This window comes from Capricornis sumatraensis, chromosome 1 (assembly GCF_032405125.1).
Source record: "Capricornis sumatraensis isolate serow.1 chromosome 1, serow.2, whole genome shotgun sequence".
In the NCBI taxonomy this organism is placed as follows: domain Eukaryota; kingdom Metazoa; phylum Chordata; class Mammalia; order Artiodactyla; family Bovidae; genus Capricornis; species Capricornis sumatraensis.
Genome location: NC_091069.1, coordinates 20267633 through 20285535, shown reverse-complemented (window position 1 = coordinate 20285535; position 17903 = coordinate 20267633). Strand labels below are relative to the sequence as shown.

Genomic DNA, 17903 nt, shown 5'->3' with positions numbered 1-17903 from the left:
CTGTAAACATCTTTATGCAAGTTCTCCCCCCACCCTCCTTGGGATCATTTCCTTAGAAATGGACTTCCTTAAATGGGTTTACTGGGTCAAAGGGGCTCAATGAACAGCTTTACAGCTCTTGGCACATATTTTTCAGATTGCGCCCTGGGTGGATCTGACCAATGGCTCAGGCCGGAGAAGGCAGGAATGTGGACAAGCGGCGGCCCCTCTGACCGCCCCTCTTCCGCCACACCCCCACCCCCCACCCCCCGCAAAAAGCCCAAGAGCTCGAGGTCTGCGGATGGAAAGCAGTTTTTCTATGGCCCCTCTCGTTCTTTTCGTGGTCGGGTGTTCAAGCCCAGCTGGGGAGAACGACAATTAAGGGAGGCGCAGCGAGGTGTTGGGCAGTCCCGGGACGCCTGCCCTAGGGCGGGGGGGTGGAAACAAGAAGCGCTTCCAGGCCCTCCTGCCGCAGGACTCGCATTCCACCCGCCCGTTCCTCGTCCCGTTTTCGAGTCCTAGGCACGCCCTCCCAGCCCTTCCACTACCATCCCCGTGGCCCAGGCGGGCCCCTCGCGAGCGCGGAGCTCCACACGCGAGGGCAGCCACCGAGCGGCCGCTATTATTCCGGCGCGGGTGATGCAAGGCAGCGCATAGCTGCGCGCTGAGTCAGCTGAGCCAGGCGGGGGCGGGGGCGGGGGGCGCCGAGCCGCCCATCCCCCCAACCCCCACCCCGGCCTCTGGGCCCCGCGTCGGGCGCAGGCGGGTGACCTCGGGGCGCCGGTGGGGGTGGGTGCGGTGGGCCTCCGAGTACGCGGGGTCGGTCGCCCGGGCAGGGACCGGCGGGAGCTGAGGGAGCGGGCGCCGGTAGGGTGCACCCTCCCCTCCCCTCAGCTGGAGCTCGCGGGTCCAGCAAGGCGGTGACCGCGCGCCGCCCGACCGTTTACCCTGTGAAAATCAACAAGGGGAGGGGGACACAGAAAAGGAAGGAGGCTGAAAAAGGAGAAATGCGAAGCCAAGCAGACAGGAGGAAACGATAAAAAAAAAAAACCCACACGAGGAAACGGGCGTGAGGAGGCGGAGGCCGGCGGGCGGCGGCGGCGGCGCGCGGGGGGCGGGGCCGGGAGCGCGCGGGGCGGGGCGGGGCGAGCGCGGGGGCGCGCCGCCAGCCGCGGCCCGAGGGGCTTGTGGGTAGTGGCTGCGCGCGGCCGGAGACGGGCGCCGCGCGGGAGTGTGTGAGGGGCACGGGCGTGTGGGGCGCGGGCGGCCGCCGGCGGTCATGGGAGCCGGCTGGCCGCGGCCGTAGTTGTCTGGAACCGGGGCTTCACCTTCCCGGAGACCCCAGAGGGCGGGACAGCCCCCGGGGGGCCCGGTGGTGGCGGCGCCACTTCCCCGCTCCCGCCCTCGGAGTCCTGAGGGAGCTCGCGGCGGAGGAGTGGACCGGGCGGCGCGAATCTGACTGAGGGGCGGGGACGCCGTCTGCTCCGCGCTGCTCCCGGGGCCGGGCGGGCCTCCCACAGCCCCAAGGCCCCGGGGCGCTGAGCTCCAGGCGCGCGGTGGGCCCGGGCGGAGCCCCGGCCGGAGCCGGTGGTTCGAGGGCGGCGGTAGGCCCCGAGGCCAGCCGGGCCGGAGCGCGGGGAGCCGAGTGCGGGCCTGGCGGCGGCATGAGCCGGCCCCCGCCGACGGGGAAGATGCCCGGCGCCCCCGAGGCCGTGTCGGGGGACGGCGCGGGCGCGAGCCGCCAGAGGAAGCTGGAGGCGCTGATCCGAGACCCTCGCTCGCCCATTAACGTGGAGAGCTTGCTGGTATGTGGCCGGGGGCCCGGGAGCCCTCCCTGATGACCGCTCGAACCGTAGATTGCCCCGACTGCCCACCCCTCTGTGCCCACCCAGCAGTGGCGGCGGGCGGCGGGGGGGAGGTCTCGCCCCACCCTGCCCAGCTTCCCGGCAGCTGGGCCCCGGGTTGGGGAGACCAGACAGTTCTGCGACCGAGTTCCGGGAGTAGAGAGACCCACCTTGGATTCTTCCCTTCTGCCTCCTGGAGCTGGTGTCACCCGCGGCTGCCCGGGTCTTGGAGCGCTGGGAGGAAGCACCCCTCTTTTTCTTCCCCCCTGCCCTGTGGGTCTGGGGTCGGGGGTCGGGTGGGGAGACCTGCTGTCCATCAGACCTCAGGCTAGCCCATCTGAAAGAGCGTCATGCTGCCTGGGGACGCGCGTCAGAGCAAGAGAAACCCGGTGGCTGTCCCTACGGGAAGTCCCTACCTGGGGTACATGACAAAGAGTTCAGTCTGAAATCTGGTAACACACAGCCTGAAGTTTCCATGTTTTCAGTTGTCTATGAACATTAATCGTTACAATTCAGTGCATTTCAATTTCTGTAAGTTTAATTTCCGCGATTATTGCCCAGGAGCTGTAGAATTCACTTGAATTGTAGTGTACTATCAGTCTCTCCTTTTCATTGTTTCTTTTTCCTGAGATGGCCTTGGAGATCCTAATTAATAGCCACGTAAAGCCTGCCAGTTGGCTTTGTTTAAGAAAGGAACAAGATTGATCAGAAATGCACTGTAGAATGCTTATTTATTTCTTGCTTTTGTTAGGATAGACTGTTGTATTTTACAGACTCTTTGATTAGTATGCAATAGAGATGCATTTATGGGAAAAGGTAGGGGGTGTAGGTTTTTACCTTGGGGAGCAGAAGAAAGTGAAAAAGATGTGCTGGATGTTAAATTAACTCTGGACAACTAGAATTCCGGTAGGTGATCCTTGGATCCTTTAGGTATTTTCTTCCAGAATGCCTGTTATACTCCCTGACAGGAGAAATCTATTGACTATATGATGAGAAAAACTCTCTTCCCTTTCCAGTGACTGACTGACTTTCCTTCAGAAGCTGTTATCCTTTGAGGTTTCTGGAATCATTTGCGGAGTGACTCAGTACCCTTTGGCCAAAGTGCAGGAACTGACTAAAGAGTGTCTTTCTGTACAGTGCACAGAATGCAGTGATGTACTGTGTCAGACGTGTTTGACATTTTCTTTTACTGATTTTCCTGTCAGTGTGTTGTTCATGTTTTCATGGGAGCATGACACTCTCATAGTGTTTCAAAGTCTTCGATTGGGGATAGGGTTGGTTGCATGAAGGGCATAGCTTTTCCCAGACCAGAGCAGAGACTCTGGGCTTCACTCCCAGCATTTTCACTTTGGTATTTTGCTAGCAAAACTCTGACCTAAGGCCAGAAAGTTCAGTTAAAAATAGTACAGCAAATCTCAAGTATTCATCAGGTTCATATTCAACCTCAGATAGAAATTTTTTGCACTTTCATCTCTTAGGCTTTACTGATGTTAATTATTAGGGTCATTATGAGCTTGAGCCTAAGCTATTTATGATCATACATTCTTTTTTTATTAAAGTGTTTTCTAAATTATTAAAATGAAGGCTGCTTTTTAAAAAATGAAGCATTACACAGGCTCAGTAAACTGCCTGGTCCATTCATTTATTGAGTGCCTAGGTCAGCCAAGACACTTTACACCTTTATTAAGGTAACATACTGCTAGTAGGACATCACATGCTGCTGACTGGACAGATTTCATCTTAGCTGTTTTTAGCTGATTAACTGTTATGGTTCTGGGTTGCAGTAAATCTTATCAGGCCCAAAATTGTCCTTTACTCTTTGAGGTTGCTGGTGTTTCTACTGTAGAACGACAAGCTGAAGATTTTTTTTAAAAAAACCATGTTATTTACAGTGTTAGCTTTAAACATGTATATTTAATTATATCAAATAGTAGAATGAATTGATTTTTTAAAAATGTGGTAATGCAGGAGACATGGGTTTGAAGATTCCCTGAAGTAGGAAATGGCAACCTACTCCAGTATTCTTGCCTGGAAAATTCCGTGGACAGTCCATGGGTAGAAAAGAGTCGAACACAATTGAGTGCCTGATTGCGCACACAGCCTGTCCATAACATAAAATTGACTGTTTTAACCATTTTAAATGTACACTTCAGTGGCATTACATTCACATTATTGTGCAAATATCACCACTGTCCATCTCTAGGACTTTTTCTTCTTTCCAAACAAATTCCATGAGTTAATTTTTTTTTAAGTGTTATAAAAACATATTTCCTAAAATCATGGTAAGGGTCACTTTAAAGATTTAAAACCTTACTGTAAACCTACTGTGAATGGCATTTCTTTTGATTTTATTATAGAAGATATTAATATTTTTTCTAAAACAGAGACAATTTAATATGATAAAAACACAGCCACAAATCTTAGTTACTTATTTTGGAGCTTAGAAAGTACCATTTAAAATTATATACTGCCTAAGGTGACAAAACTAAGAGGTGAAGTATACCAGAAGTTACTATTATAATAGTTACTATTACTATTATAGGTACGGTAGGCTAGGCCTTGAAGTTAAAACTGTTTGTTGGAGAAAGTATTCTGTGAGATAACATGTAAAAGTGCTTAGCTCAGTGCTTGGTACATAGTAGTGCTTATTAAATTTAGCTCACTTCTCTGCATTTAGAATATTTTTAGGTAAGTGTTTTTAATTCCTTTGAAAAGGAAAATGGTTCTATTGGCAGCTGTTTCTTGCTATAAAATTTTGAATGAATGACGTTATGTTTTGAATTTGCCATCAGAAAAGTGCTAACAGTCACGAAGCATAGATAGATCTGAATTCTAAGACTGTCAGTATAGAGACTAAAGTGTCTTTTTTCTCTGCTGCGGCTCGTTTTAAAGAGGCTTTATGTGGATCCTTCAGATTAATCTGAAGAGCATATATCCCTTTTGTGGTTGCAGATTGTAAGTTGCTAGGTATTACTTAAAAACAGAGTTTTGAGAGAGATTTGCTTCTGTAGTATTCCCCACCCCCTCTCCCCCCGAGGTTAGGATCTTCAGTAGTATACTTTTTCATCGTTTGAAACTTTTGAGTATATACCCATGTTTTGTTGTTAAGACTAAGCTTCCCATACTGCTTACCCAAATATTACGGTAAAAAGAATTGTCCTTTACTGTTGTGCTGGAGAGATGTCTTTCTAACGGTTTGTGCTTTGATTTATTATTTTAAAGAGTAAATGTTTATTGTAACCCCTGGGATTCAGGCCTGGGTAAAGTGTTCTATTAGGCTTGTGTTGATGGGAAAAGGTGATTAAAAACCTAGGATTTTCAGTAACTTAGAATACAAAACACTTCATTTGATTCATTTTTATTAAATCTGTAAACTATGTGAAAATATTTTTTATCAAAGTGGTTTTTGCTAAAGCTTATTTGATGTAACATCTGTCCTGATCTGATGTTAAGTATTTTAGGCGGTTTATCTCTCTTGGCGTAAATAATAATAGCTTCCTCTGGAGAAATATTGGAGTTTCCCAGGTGGCTCAGTGGTAAAGAATCCGGCTGCCAATGAGGCACGGACTCAATCCTTGGGTCTGCAAAAGCCCCTGGAGGAGGAAATGGCAACCCACTCCAGTAATCTTGCCTGGAGAATCCCATGGACAGAGGAGCCTGGTGGGCTACAATCCATGGGATCACAAAGAGTCGGACACGACTGAGCTACTGAGCACAAGAGAAATAATAGCGTTTGATTTCAGGATGCTACCCCAGACTCCCCAGAGTTTTGGGGACTATACTGTACATAGTATATTTACTTTATTACTATTTTAAAATCCAAATATTCTGAATTTGGAAACATCTTGCTCCAAGGTAAGGCTAGCACAGACTAAATAAGGAAGTACTGACTTAACACACACCTTATAAAGTTGTAAAGAAATAGTGGATAATTATCTTAAAGCCTAAGCTGTTGTCCGTTGTTTGGTTGAGTCCTGATCAGATAGTTCTCTTTGGCAATTTCAAATTCTGAAGTATTCTAAGCATACTAAGAGAATATAGCATCCAGAATGGTGCTAAAGATTACGTTTGCCTTTTCTAGAACTTTATATAAGTGGAATCCATAGCTCAGTTCAGTTCAGTCGCTCAGTCAAGGCTATGGTTTTTCCTGTGGTCATGTATGGATGTGAGAGTTGGACTGTGAAGAAGGCTGAGCGCCGAAGAATTGATGCTTTTGAACTGTGATGTTGGAGAAGACTCTTGAGAGTCCCTTGGACTGCAAGGAGATTCAACCAATCCATTCTGAAGGAGATCAGTCCTGGGTGTTCTTTAAAAGGAATGATGCTAAAGCTGAAACTCTAGCACTTTGGGCACCTCATGTGAAGAGTTGACTCATTGGAAAAGACTCTGATGCTGGGAGGGATTGGGGGCAGGAGGAGAAGGGGACGACAGAAGATGAGATGGTTGGATGGCATCACTGACTCCATGGACGTGAGTCTGAGTGAACTCCGGGAGTTGGTGATGGCCAGGGAGGCCTGGTGTGCTGCAATTCATGGGGTTGCAAAGAGTCAGACACGACTGATGTACTCTTATATCTGGCTTCTTTAGTTCAGGATAGTTTTTGAGATTCATCCATGTTATTTTGTGTATCAGCAGTTTGTTCCTTTTTTTATTGCTAACTAGCATTCTGTTTGGAGAAGGAAATGGCAACCCACTCCAGTGTTCTTGCCTGGAGAATCCCAGGGACGGGGGAGCCTGGTGGGCTGCCGTCTATGGGGTCGCACAGAGTCGGACACGACTGAAGTGACTTAGCAGCAGCATTCTGTTGTCGGAGAAGGCAATGGCACCCCACTCCAGTATTCTTGCCTGGAAAATCGCATGGACGGAGGAGCCTGGTAGGCTGCAGTCCATGGGGTCTTGAAGAGTCAGACATGACTGAGCGACTTCACTTTCACTTTTCACTGTCATTCTTTGGAGAAGGAAATGGCAACCCACTCCAGTGTTCTTGCCTGGAGAATCCCAGGGACGGGGGAGCCTGGTGGGCTGCTGTCCCTGGGGTTGCACAGAGTCGGACACGACTGAAGCGACTTAGCAGTAGCAGCAGCAGCATTCTATTGTATGTATAGTGCACAATTTGTTAGGCATCTCCTGTTGATGGATGCCTGGGTTGTTTTCAGTTTTGGGCTATTTTGTATAATATACTTTAGCTTTTAATAAAGCTTACTGTAAGCAATCTAGGAATAAGTCTTTATGAGGACACATTTTCATTTCTCTTGAGTTAAATACCTAGTAGTGGCATTACTAGGCCATAGGGTAAGTGTATCTTTAGTTTTTTTTTTTTTTTATGTAACTGTCAGATCTTTTCCTAAAGTGGTCATACCGTTTTACATTCACACAGCAACCTGGGAGAGTTCCAGTTCCTTCCCAACACTGAATCTTAAAGTTTAGCCGTTCTGTGGGTGGGTAGTGGTATCTCATTGTGACTTTTGTTTGCATTTTTCTGATGACTAATGATGTACTTTTTTATGCACATAACTGGACATTTGTATATCTTCTTCTGTGAAGCATCTGTTCAAATCTTTCATCCATTTATTCCGCCAAATTAATATTCTTTATTTTTGAGTTACACGAGCTGTTTATATATCCTGTGTATCAGTTTTTTTGTCAAATATATGGCAAAAAAGGAAGTATTGAGATTCACTTTGGGTTCATTATTGGTAAACTTTTGCGGAATGTTTCTAACTAAGTCCAAGAATCTTTATATGGTTTGTTATTCCATTCTGGTAAGGTATGGGTTGTTTAGGTCTGCCATCTAGAGTGCTCTGTAGGTTTTTTTTGGTTAAGAACTGATCACTTAGTGCTCAACATCTAATTTCCTTTATTCTCTAAAAGAGTTTCAGATTTTTAAGTTATAAAGCAGTTGATAGAGATTTTCAAGAGATGATAGACTTGGAACTAAATTTTAACACTTCATTGTTGGGGTTATTTTTAAGCCAGGGAAATGAGTAGCGGAACCTGCTAATACTTTAGATAGAAATGGAGCAGATCCTGTTTGCCGTTACCTTAATTACTTGGATGTTTGTGATGAGTGACTAAGTATTGTCATATGTGCTTCTTAGTTTTTGGCTTTATTTGATGGATAGAATACAAGCTCTTTTAGGATATGGGTCATTTTTTTCTTCCTCTTGCTGTGTCCTCTAATATTTGTTGAATAACAAATAATGCTTGTTTAAGTAATGGAAGTGATAACCTGTAGAAATAGATCCCTGCTTGAAGAGATATTAAAGTATTCCCCAAGTAAAAGTTTTGATATTAATATATGTTCTTGTCACTTATTTCTTATCTATCTATAGGAAGGAAGATAAGTGAACATGTATATATGCAGAGGGGTTGCGTTTGGGTGGTAGAATTAATTGGAAGTCAAGCAGGAGAAGTGAGTTGTGATTTGAATATTTTCTGAATTGTGCTTAGGCAGTTTGTCTTGGAGAGTATTTAAGCTGATTTTATTCAGTGTTTTAGGTAAGATAAAAACAGCTTCTGAGGGCTGAACGGCCTTTATCATGTTCTCCTACTTTTTAACTTTTCTTCTGATTAAACATATCCAGTTCCTTCTTATGTACCTAGGTGATGCCTGTGTTTGAAACAGCCTTTCATGAGTTAGGGCAGATAAAATGCTAGTGATGTGTTCACAGGGTGAAATTCCTTAAAGTGGCATATTGGGTGTTATTAACAGTAAGGCAACATTTGTTAGCAGAATTAAAAACAAAGCCAAAGGGCATGAGAGATTTTGATCAGGATTTAAGAGTGTTATTACAAGTCACTTTGAATGACTATTTTGAAAAACTTTCAGATAGTATTAAGCATTCTGATTACTAGCCCCAGCCAGCCACTGATTCTGTTCTGTTTCTATGAAGTTTTCTTTTCCAGAAATTCCATACAGACAGAGTCACACAGTATGGAGACTTTGTTCTGGTTTCTTTCACCTGGTGGTGTTGAAGAGACCCCAGGGATTATACAGTCCATGGAATTCTCCATGCCAGATTACTGGAGTGGGTAGCCTTTACCTTCTCCAGGGGATCTTCCCAACCCAGGGATCGAACTCAGGTCTCCTGCATTGCAGCCGGATTCTTTACCAGCTGAGCCACAAGGGAAGGCTTTCTTTCACCTAGCATAATGTTTTTGAGCTTCATTTGTGTTGTAGCATTTATCAATATCTTGTTCTTTTAAATTGCTGAATAGTATTCCATATACCACATTTTACTTAGGAATTCATCCTAATGTTTTTATTTCTCTTGACTAGATTTCAAGAAGTAGGATTGCTGGGTCATGTGGTAAGCTTATGCTTAACTTCTAAGGAGTGAACAAAATGTTTTCCAAATTGGCTGCACGATTTTTCTTCCCACCAGCAATATATAAGGGGTCCCAGTTTCTCTGCATTCTCAGAGAACACTTGGTGTGGGGTTTGTGTTTATAGCAGCTGTAGTGCGTTTTACTAATGACAAGTGATGGCTGAGCTCTATTTCATGTGCTTGCTAATTTTGCTTGTTCTTTTGATATTTTACTAATGTATCATGAGAATGGTATAGTAAACAAAATTTAACTTTGTTCACCGCACGTGGATTCTAGTGTTGAAAAATAGAATGCAGATAAATACAGAACAGAGCCCTTTGTAGGTGAAATTATCCTACTGTGTCTCACCTGAAAGGCCTATTTAATACAAGGCTTGCAGGTGATAAAGTGTCTGCCTACAACAAGACTTGCAGGTGGTAAAGTGTCTGCCTACAATGTGAGAGACCCGGGTTTGATCCCTGTGTCGTCGAGATCCTCTGGAGAAGGAAATGGCAACCCACTCCAGTACTCCTGCCTGGAAAAGCCCATGGAAGGAGGAACCTGGTAGTCTACAATCCATGGGGTCGCAAAAAGTTGGACATAACTGAGTGACTAAACTTTCACTTTCACTTTCTTTTCTTAAAAAAAAAAAACAACCAAACCTTGTTATTATACTTTTTCTTCCAAGTAATGAATGAGCCTTGTTGAACTGTGTAGGCCCTGTGATGGCAGTAGAGTCTCTCCTAGTTGGGTCTAAAGTTGAAGTACTTCTGACATAACATATGGCTTTTAAATGGTTCTCCTTTCCGCTCTGTGCTCATCTTTTCTTTTTTGATTATTTTGAGCATCTTGAAGTAAGCTTATAAGCATATTTCTCTCTTGTTGGACCCAACATTCATCTTTATACATTTCTGTTTTACATAAAGATTAGGAAACAATTCTTAGTATCAATTTAGTAACTTGGTTCCTATGAGGGAAGGATAACTATTGATGTTTTAAACACTGTATATTATGCTTACCTTTGTTTTTTACTTTGAGTACTCATCTGAATTTAACAACAGATACAAATGTTGCCTTTTCCTGTTTTTAAGTGGCATTGGGTTGGGTATTGATTTTGGGGGTTACATTATGTGCAGTTTTGGACCTTAATCAAAATAGTGTTCTTTCTTTTCAGATATAATAGTAACTGCCTTATTTGTGCATTCTGTATCAGGATATGACCCTGCTGTTTTGCCTTGCTTTTCAGTATGATTCCTTTAGAAGTCATAAAAATATGCTTATTGAAATTAAAGTTTTCCTTTTAGCTTTAGTTTAGATGATTGTGTTTTTTTTTTTTTTTTTTTTTGAGTTTGTTTCAAGGATAACTGCACATAGGACTTCTGAGCAGTGAAGGGAAATTTTAGGAAGGTATTCTTTTAATCTTTAAGATGCTTTAATATATTAAAGATGAATTTAAAAAATTTTGGTTTAGTATTTATTTTTCTAAAAGAAAAGTGCATTAGCACAGTTGTGAACTTTGAGGCCTGTAAAGTGTAGTGAAATGTGTTTTTGCATGTTGAAACCCTGTAAAAATATTTAAAGTATTAAATGTCTAAACAGTATGATTTTGAAAAATGCTTCACTTTTTGGGGATAACTTATTATAGAGTTACCGTTTGTGACACCTTATTGTGTTACATAGTGGATAAAGTGCAGGTTGAAATTAAATGGTTAAAAATGGTGTGTTTATGGTTGATTAGTTTGCCTTTGTTAAAAGAGTCAAGATTTAAAAATTGTTCTTTATGAACCATTAGATTTCATCAAGTGATGGTAACAGGTTGTATAATATAACCAGCATCAATGGGAATTAGTAAAGAATAGAGGGAAATATATCAAAATCATGATTTTCTTTCAGGTAAGTGAGATACCAAGTCAGAAATTGGAAGAAGATAATGCAAAATGTAGTGTTTAATGTTAATGACAATATTCCATCTATTCTAAATTTAGGAAAATTTGCTTGGAGTTAACAGAATATTTGGAGTGCTTTTAAATATCTAAAGCACAAATTTTGAATTTTTGTATTGGCTTTTCCATGATTTCCAAAAGTATAATCACTGAAACTAGTATGCAAATGAAATAACATTTTTCTGCATGATATGATCCTATATTAGTTGCATTCAGCATGAAACAATTTTTTTGTTGTTGTTTTACATTCTCTCAAAAAGATATTGTTAAGCTTTAATCCAGTGCATTGAAGAAAAATTCTTACTGGATTAAAATAAAAATGAAAATATATACATATATCTGGCAATTTAAAAACTTAATTTAATACCAGCAAAGTGTATTTAGTTAAGATTTTTCTAATCTGTGTCTGCTAAAGCCAATAGCTAAGGCAGTGGTCTCCAAACCTTGTTACACATAGGACTCTACTAGAGAATTTTGCAAATATTGATGCCCAGATTCCACCTCCACACATTCTAATATAATTGGTATGTGATGTGACCTTCGGATCAGGAGATTTAAAAGTTCCACATCTGGTTTTCAAATACAGGAAAGTGAGCTGAGAGGTGCAATATTCAAAGATTGGCAGAGGGGCCACTGGGTCCAAAATGTATCTCAGAAAAGGAGAATTTTGTTTCTTCTTTTATATCTGTGGCTCAGAGAGGTTTCAGTGAAGCCAGAAAGTCAGAATTATCTGATGAAAGTCAGAGTCAAAGCTAAGGTGGCTTGAATGAAGCCAGAAAGTCAGAATTATCTGATGAAAGTCAGAAACACTGTTAAGGTGCTTGGTGGAAATGGTGTCAGATCTTCTGATGTAGATGACCTGTAGTGAGGCCAGGAACTTGCATTAAAACAAGCATATCAGTTGATTCTGATGCAGGTAATCTGCCGGTCAAAGTTTGAGAAACATTGCAGTGTTGCTTCTTATAATGATGGGAAAAAAGCAAAAACCAATGGTTGAGATCTCTGGCACACAGAATTGTATATGTGGAAAATTCTGGCATATGGAGAGATGCCACATTTTCTGAAATACGAGTCATCACATTTTAAGTGTATTTTTTTTCTTTAGAGCTCCATAGGAATCAGACCAATGTTTTTCTTTTTCTCAAAGAAAAAAATTTAATTTGCTGAGATTTTCTGAAGGGAGAGTCAGATAAGATACACCAAATAGAAATGATTAAAAAAAAAGATTGTGATAAAATATACACAATACAAATTTCAATGTGGAAATGTTACCATTACGTCTTACCCTTCAGTGGGAAATATAGTTTCCAGAGATTTACTGTCCTAGAAATATATAATTCTGATGTTTTACATTTAACAAGTGATGATGGGAAAATAGGGACAGTCTTTTTATTCCTTGATTTAATTTAGGAAGAAAAATTTCACTAGAAATGTATGGTCTTTCAGAGAATGGCACCTGAAGCAGGATAGCATATGTCTGTGACTGTATCTATGTTGAAAAAATTGTAAAATCATTCAAAAATTTTGTTTACAAGAAAGCAAAAAAAAATTGTATAATATTCAAGCCTTTATGTTAAACTTTTGAAATTTTGCTTTCAAAGTGGCCTTCAAAGTTATTGGTTACATTAATAGTCAATAACATGTTACAATTTAGATTTTTAAAAATATACTTTATTTGCAATTATTTCTCTTCACTTCGTTTAAAATTAGAGAAATCCACATGATTCATAGACAGTGGATAAGGTGGCCATATTTTTCATTCACTTAAATATTTGTATATCAGATTTCCTGCTCTTAGGCCATTTTAATTTTGGTGGTTAAGGGGTGTATACCTGTTTCAAATTAAAATTTGCTTGTGTTGATTCTTGTGATAATAGTAAAGCTATTAGAGGTATAGCAGTTACAATTTTTTAAATCTTTTTTTCATATTTGAAATCCTTGGCAACTCACTTTTTGTAGATTTTATCTTGTGGCTAGAAAACTGCATCATTGTGGCCAAAGATACAATTAATTATTATTTGTGAGTCTAGGGTGATACATAAGTATCTTTAAAGCCTGAAATTTTATAACAGTTTATCTTTTAAAATATATCCATTCTTTGCAAATAATTACTGAATAGACAGATAACTATAAACCTGAAACAAATCTGGAATTGGGTGACTCTTCTTTCACTGCCTAAATATATCAGTACTTCTGCAGTTATCATTGGAAGTTTGTTACATATGATTTAGTAACCTTTCATTGGAAGTGGTTTTTGGATTTAGAAACATTTTACGACTAGTGGTTAGAATCCCTGTTCCATAACACCTCAGTATTGTATTGCTTCCTAGCATTTCTAAATACTTGACAAAATGCAGTTTGAGACTTCATGATTCTTTATTCCATATTTATGCCAAAAATTTCTAGGTTGTTATTTCTGACTGTAGCTTAAATGGAATGTATAATTCATGATTGCAAAATTTAAAATTAGCATATGAATGTGTTTTGTTAATGTTGCTTTCAGGCTAGTGAAAAAATGTCACTAAAGCAAGATATAACATTATAGAATAATTAGAGAACTGAACTAGAGGATTTTCTGGTAGTTCTGAAAAACAATTTCTGCTGCAAGCATATATTCTGTATAAAAGAGGAAGCTGTAAAATTACAAATTTTGAAGACATTGCTGAAAACAGTTTTGTTTTCCACATTTAAGACATTTCCATAATAGGAAAACAACAGATGATACAAATAAAACCAAATTTAGACCTAATAAGAAACTAGTAAAAAAATCAGCTAAAATTGGCTTATGAAATTTCCTTCAGAGGGAAGTAATAAAGTGAAACACTTAAGCTTTTAAGTACTGATTTGAGGAGGGGGGAATTGTGGAGAGGGGATTTTAAATTTTAGGAGAAGGAAGTTTTGTCTTTCCGGATGATATGGAGAATGTAAGTCCCTGGCATAGTGTTTTACTTTACTTCTTGTTCTCACTTATAAACAAGATTTTTCAGTTTGGTTCAAGTTTAATTTGTGAAATAAAAATTTTAAAAATTTAAACAGTGACTTGGTTATTTCAAATTATTTTATGTAGGTAAAATTCCACTAAAATAAGTCCATAAAATGAAACCTGTTTATCCTGTATTCATAATATGAAAGTACAGATGAACTTTTTCCTTAAGAATTTTTTCTGGTCTAAGGTGGTAAAGATGGAAAAAAATGAAATGGCTTGATTATTTTCATGCGTATTTTTAGAAGAGAACAGAGTAGTGTAATGGAAAGAACACTGGATTTAGAGTCAGAAGACTGATGTTAATAAATTAGGTGTTTTGTTAATTATCTTTCTGTCCATGAATGATAAAATTTATGTCTCCATCCATCTGCCTCAAGGAGATGTGAAGATTAAATCCAGTGAGAAACTATATGTGCTAGTGTTCTGTAAACTGGACAGAACTTTAGCTTCTTTACCGGCAGTTGAAGAACTATGTGTAAAACTGCCTGTTTGTATATGTCTCTGTCTTCAAAAGGGTATGTATGTACATACAGAATCAGTCTCTCGATGTTAGTTAGCCAGCTTTTCCCACAAAGGTAACACATTAATTTACACATACTCAATTCTCTGAAGTATTAAGTCTATGAATGAAAAGCATTTTTATTTTTTAATTTACTGAGGATAATTAATTTACTTGGGTGAATATTTGCTTATATTCATTTTTTTATTACTTTATTGCACTGCAGTTGTCACTTTTCCTAACTAATGTTTATTCTTTTTCAGTAGGTATGATACTGAACATCAAAACAGAGTCAGGTGTTTTTATGTAAAATTTTAGAAATCCTGACATAAGTATATAAGGAAGAGTCATGACAGAATTTTTAAACCATTGCATTATTCACTTGCAAAAATGTTAATTATACTTTATATAAGGTATAGAGGAGCATTTGGGTTGTACCAACAGTTCTTAACTATGGCTTGAATTTAGCAACTTTTGGCCTGCATTTCTTAACAGAAGTTAAGTTTAGGAACAGGTGTGAAGTTGCAGATTGCCAGTGTTCTGCCGTGTTCCCTCTGATACAGATTCTGGTCTTTAGGCATACCAGGGTAATTATTAATTTATCATGTAGAAAAATATACACCGGTAGTGTAAGAGGATATGCTCATTCTGTGTTCATGGCCACTGTAATCAGTAACTGATTTTCTTGGCTCCTGTAATTTCAAAGCTGATTTTGGGATTTAGGATCTGTTAACAGAGCTGGGTCTTATTACATAAGTCCATTGTCAACCATTTAACAACCTCATGAAATTGGAATTTGTATTTCTACAGGCTAGCAAATCGGAATTGGTATCCAGGCAAAATTGAAATGAATATGGGGAGAGTTCTGTTGGTAGCCACTGTTACGGTGATAAATTATACATTTTCTCTGTTGTGGCATTTATGAATTAGAAAGTGGATTTTATCTTTTTAAATTTTTTAAAATTCAGTATTTTTTTTAGAAGTCTTCAGCATAGACTTTTAAATATTGTGGTTGGTCTCTTTGCTCAGGTGCTTATCTGTCTGTCTCCATAATAGTCAGGCAAGGTCTTGAGGTTTATGGCTCACAGATGGTGGGCTTCAGGGAATAGAGGCTTAATTGCAGAGATGTGAAAAGGAAGAGAGTGAGCAGGACCAGTCATCCTTTCAGCAGTAACTGAATATGTCATGTTCTTTTATACTCCTAGCTTTTTTTTCTACCTGGAATGAGCTCTCTCCTTCTCTGCTTTGTCAGTTTACAAAAAAACAAAATAAACTTCATTTTTTAACTTCAGAAGTAATACATGTTTGTGTAAAAAATTAAAAATGATAGAAGTAAATGTACGTTTTTTTCTTAGCCCTGTGTTTTTTTCAACCACTTTATAACACATCAGTGTATCACTTTCCCTTTTTCTGTGCATGTATCATCATATTGATATTTCATTTTTCCCCCCTTACATTAAAAATATACAAATATTTACTATTTTTTAAAAACCAAAATGCAGCTATCCTATGTCTGTTTTCTGTATTTGCTTTCTTTTCATTTGTTTTGGAGGTTGTCCAGTCACGTAGTTCTTTTCAAGAGGTGTAGAGTATTCCATTATCTGCATTTGATAAAATTTATTTTACTATTCCAATATTGATAGACATTTAGGTGGCTTTCTTCCATTATAAAAAATGCTGCAGTGGACATTATTGTAAATATTTTTGTGCATGTGTGTGAATATTTTTGTAGATTTCTAAAACTGGAATTGTTAATGTGTGTGCAGTTCAAAATTCCAAAATAATCTTTATTGCCTAGCAAATTGAATCCTTCCAATAGCAATGAGAATACATATACTCCCATGTCTTTGGTAGGCTGAATATTGTCAGCCTTTTATGTTATTTGCCAATTTTATAGGCAAAAAAAGCCATTATCACCCTTTTAAAAATATGTATTTATTTGATTACTAATGAGAGAAAAAAGTGAAAGTGTTAGTTGCTCTTTGGTGTCCAATTCTTTGTGACCCCGTGGACTGTAGCCCACCAGGCTCCTCTGTCCATGGAATTCTCCAGACAAGAATACTGAAGTGGGTAGCCATGTCCTCCTCAAGGGAATCTTCCCACAATATCTGCTGTTAATCACTCCTGGGTTTTAATTCTCCTTTAAGATCCACCTTACATTTTTTTTCATCTTAAATTTATTTTTATTTCTCTAATTCCTTACTTGTGCTGTGCTGTACTAAGTTGCTTCAGTTGTGTCCGACTCTTTGCAACTCCATAGACTATAGCCTGTCAGGCTTCTCTGTCCATGGGATTTCCCAGGCAAGAATACTGGAGTGGATTGCCATTTCCTCTTCCAGGGGAGCTTCCTGACTGTCTCCTGGGTTGGCAGGTGGATTCTTTACTGCTGAGCCACCTGGGAGGCCCTAGTTTTGATGGTAATGAGGGCGTAAGTGCTTTAAAGATAATTTCATTTTTGCCTTTCATTTTTATTGACATGTGGTCGACCTGCAGTACTGTATATGTTTCAGGTGTGCCACATAATGTCTTGACTTAAATGCATTGCAAACAGATACCAGAGTAAGTTTAGTTAACATTCATCACCTTATATAGTTATATAGTATTCATTTTTATGTCTTTCCTCAGTATCTAGCACAGAGCCTGTAGTACTTAGCATGTGTTTAGGAGGCTTTATCAAATGGTTAGTCTGACTCCCAACTGGTAGTTTATATGTGAGGTTTGCTGCCTCCTTTTGCGGGGGAGAGAGAGGGTTGGTGCTTAACTTAATGGTAGTGGTTCTAGTTCAACCCCTTCATTTTACAAATGAGGAATCAAGTATAAAGGAGGGGTGCCTTATTTAGTAATGAGGTGTTTTTATTTCTTTATCACATTCTACTGGGTATTGTGAAACATAGCAAAGCTCCAAGCTGGGGCTTATCTGTAGTCAAGGACAAATGTTGATTTCTAAAATCTGAGATAGACTGTGTGCTTTTCTCAATTAACAGGCAGAGTTAATGAGGCTTTTGCCTGATGGTCTTAGCCTGTAGCCTTAAGCCAATACAATTCATCCAAATTTCATTTGGCTCTTTTCAGAGAAGTCTTTAAGTCTTCACATGCTCTAGAAACAGACTTTCCTATTAAAAATTGCAGTTGTTCCAGGCACTGGCAATTTCCTGAGAGGTTTGATGTCTTTTCTTCCAGAGAATTCTTGAAGCCTGTCCTCTTAGCTATCTTCTTGTGAAGTGACTCCACCAAATCTCATTTCATTGTTGCCTTTACCTGCCCAAAGATATTAGCGCTTATACACACACATCTCTTTTCATTCCCCTACCTATCCCCTCCACCCTTTTAAAAACTTTCTAACT

At 40.0% G+C, this 17903-nt stretch overlaps 1 protein-coding gene across 1 annotated transcript in view; it reads left to right on the top strand.

The window, feature by feature from the left end:
- The first annotated feature begins 1643 nt into the window (after window positions 1–1643).
- Window positions 1644–17903, top strand: part of ROCK2 (Rho associated coiled-coil containing protein kinase 2) — a 132378-nt gene continuing 116118 nt past the window's right edge. Inside the window, exon 1 of the mRNA XM_068981314.1 lies at window positions 1644–1784. Coding sequence (XP_068837415.1) covers window positions 1644–1784 — 141 coding nt within the window. The remainder of the gene's footprint in view (window positions 1785–17903) is intronic.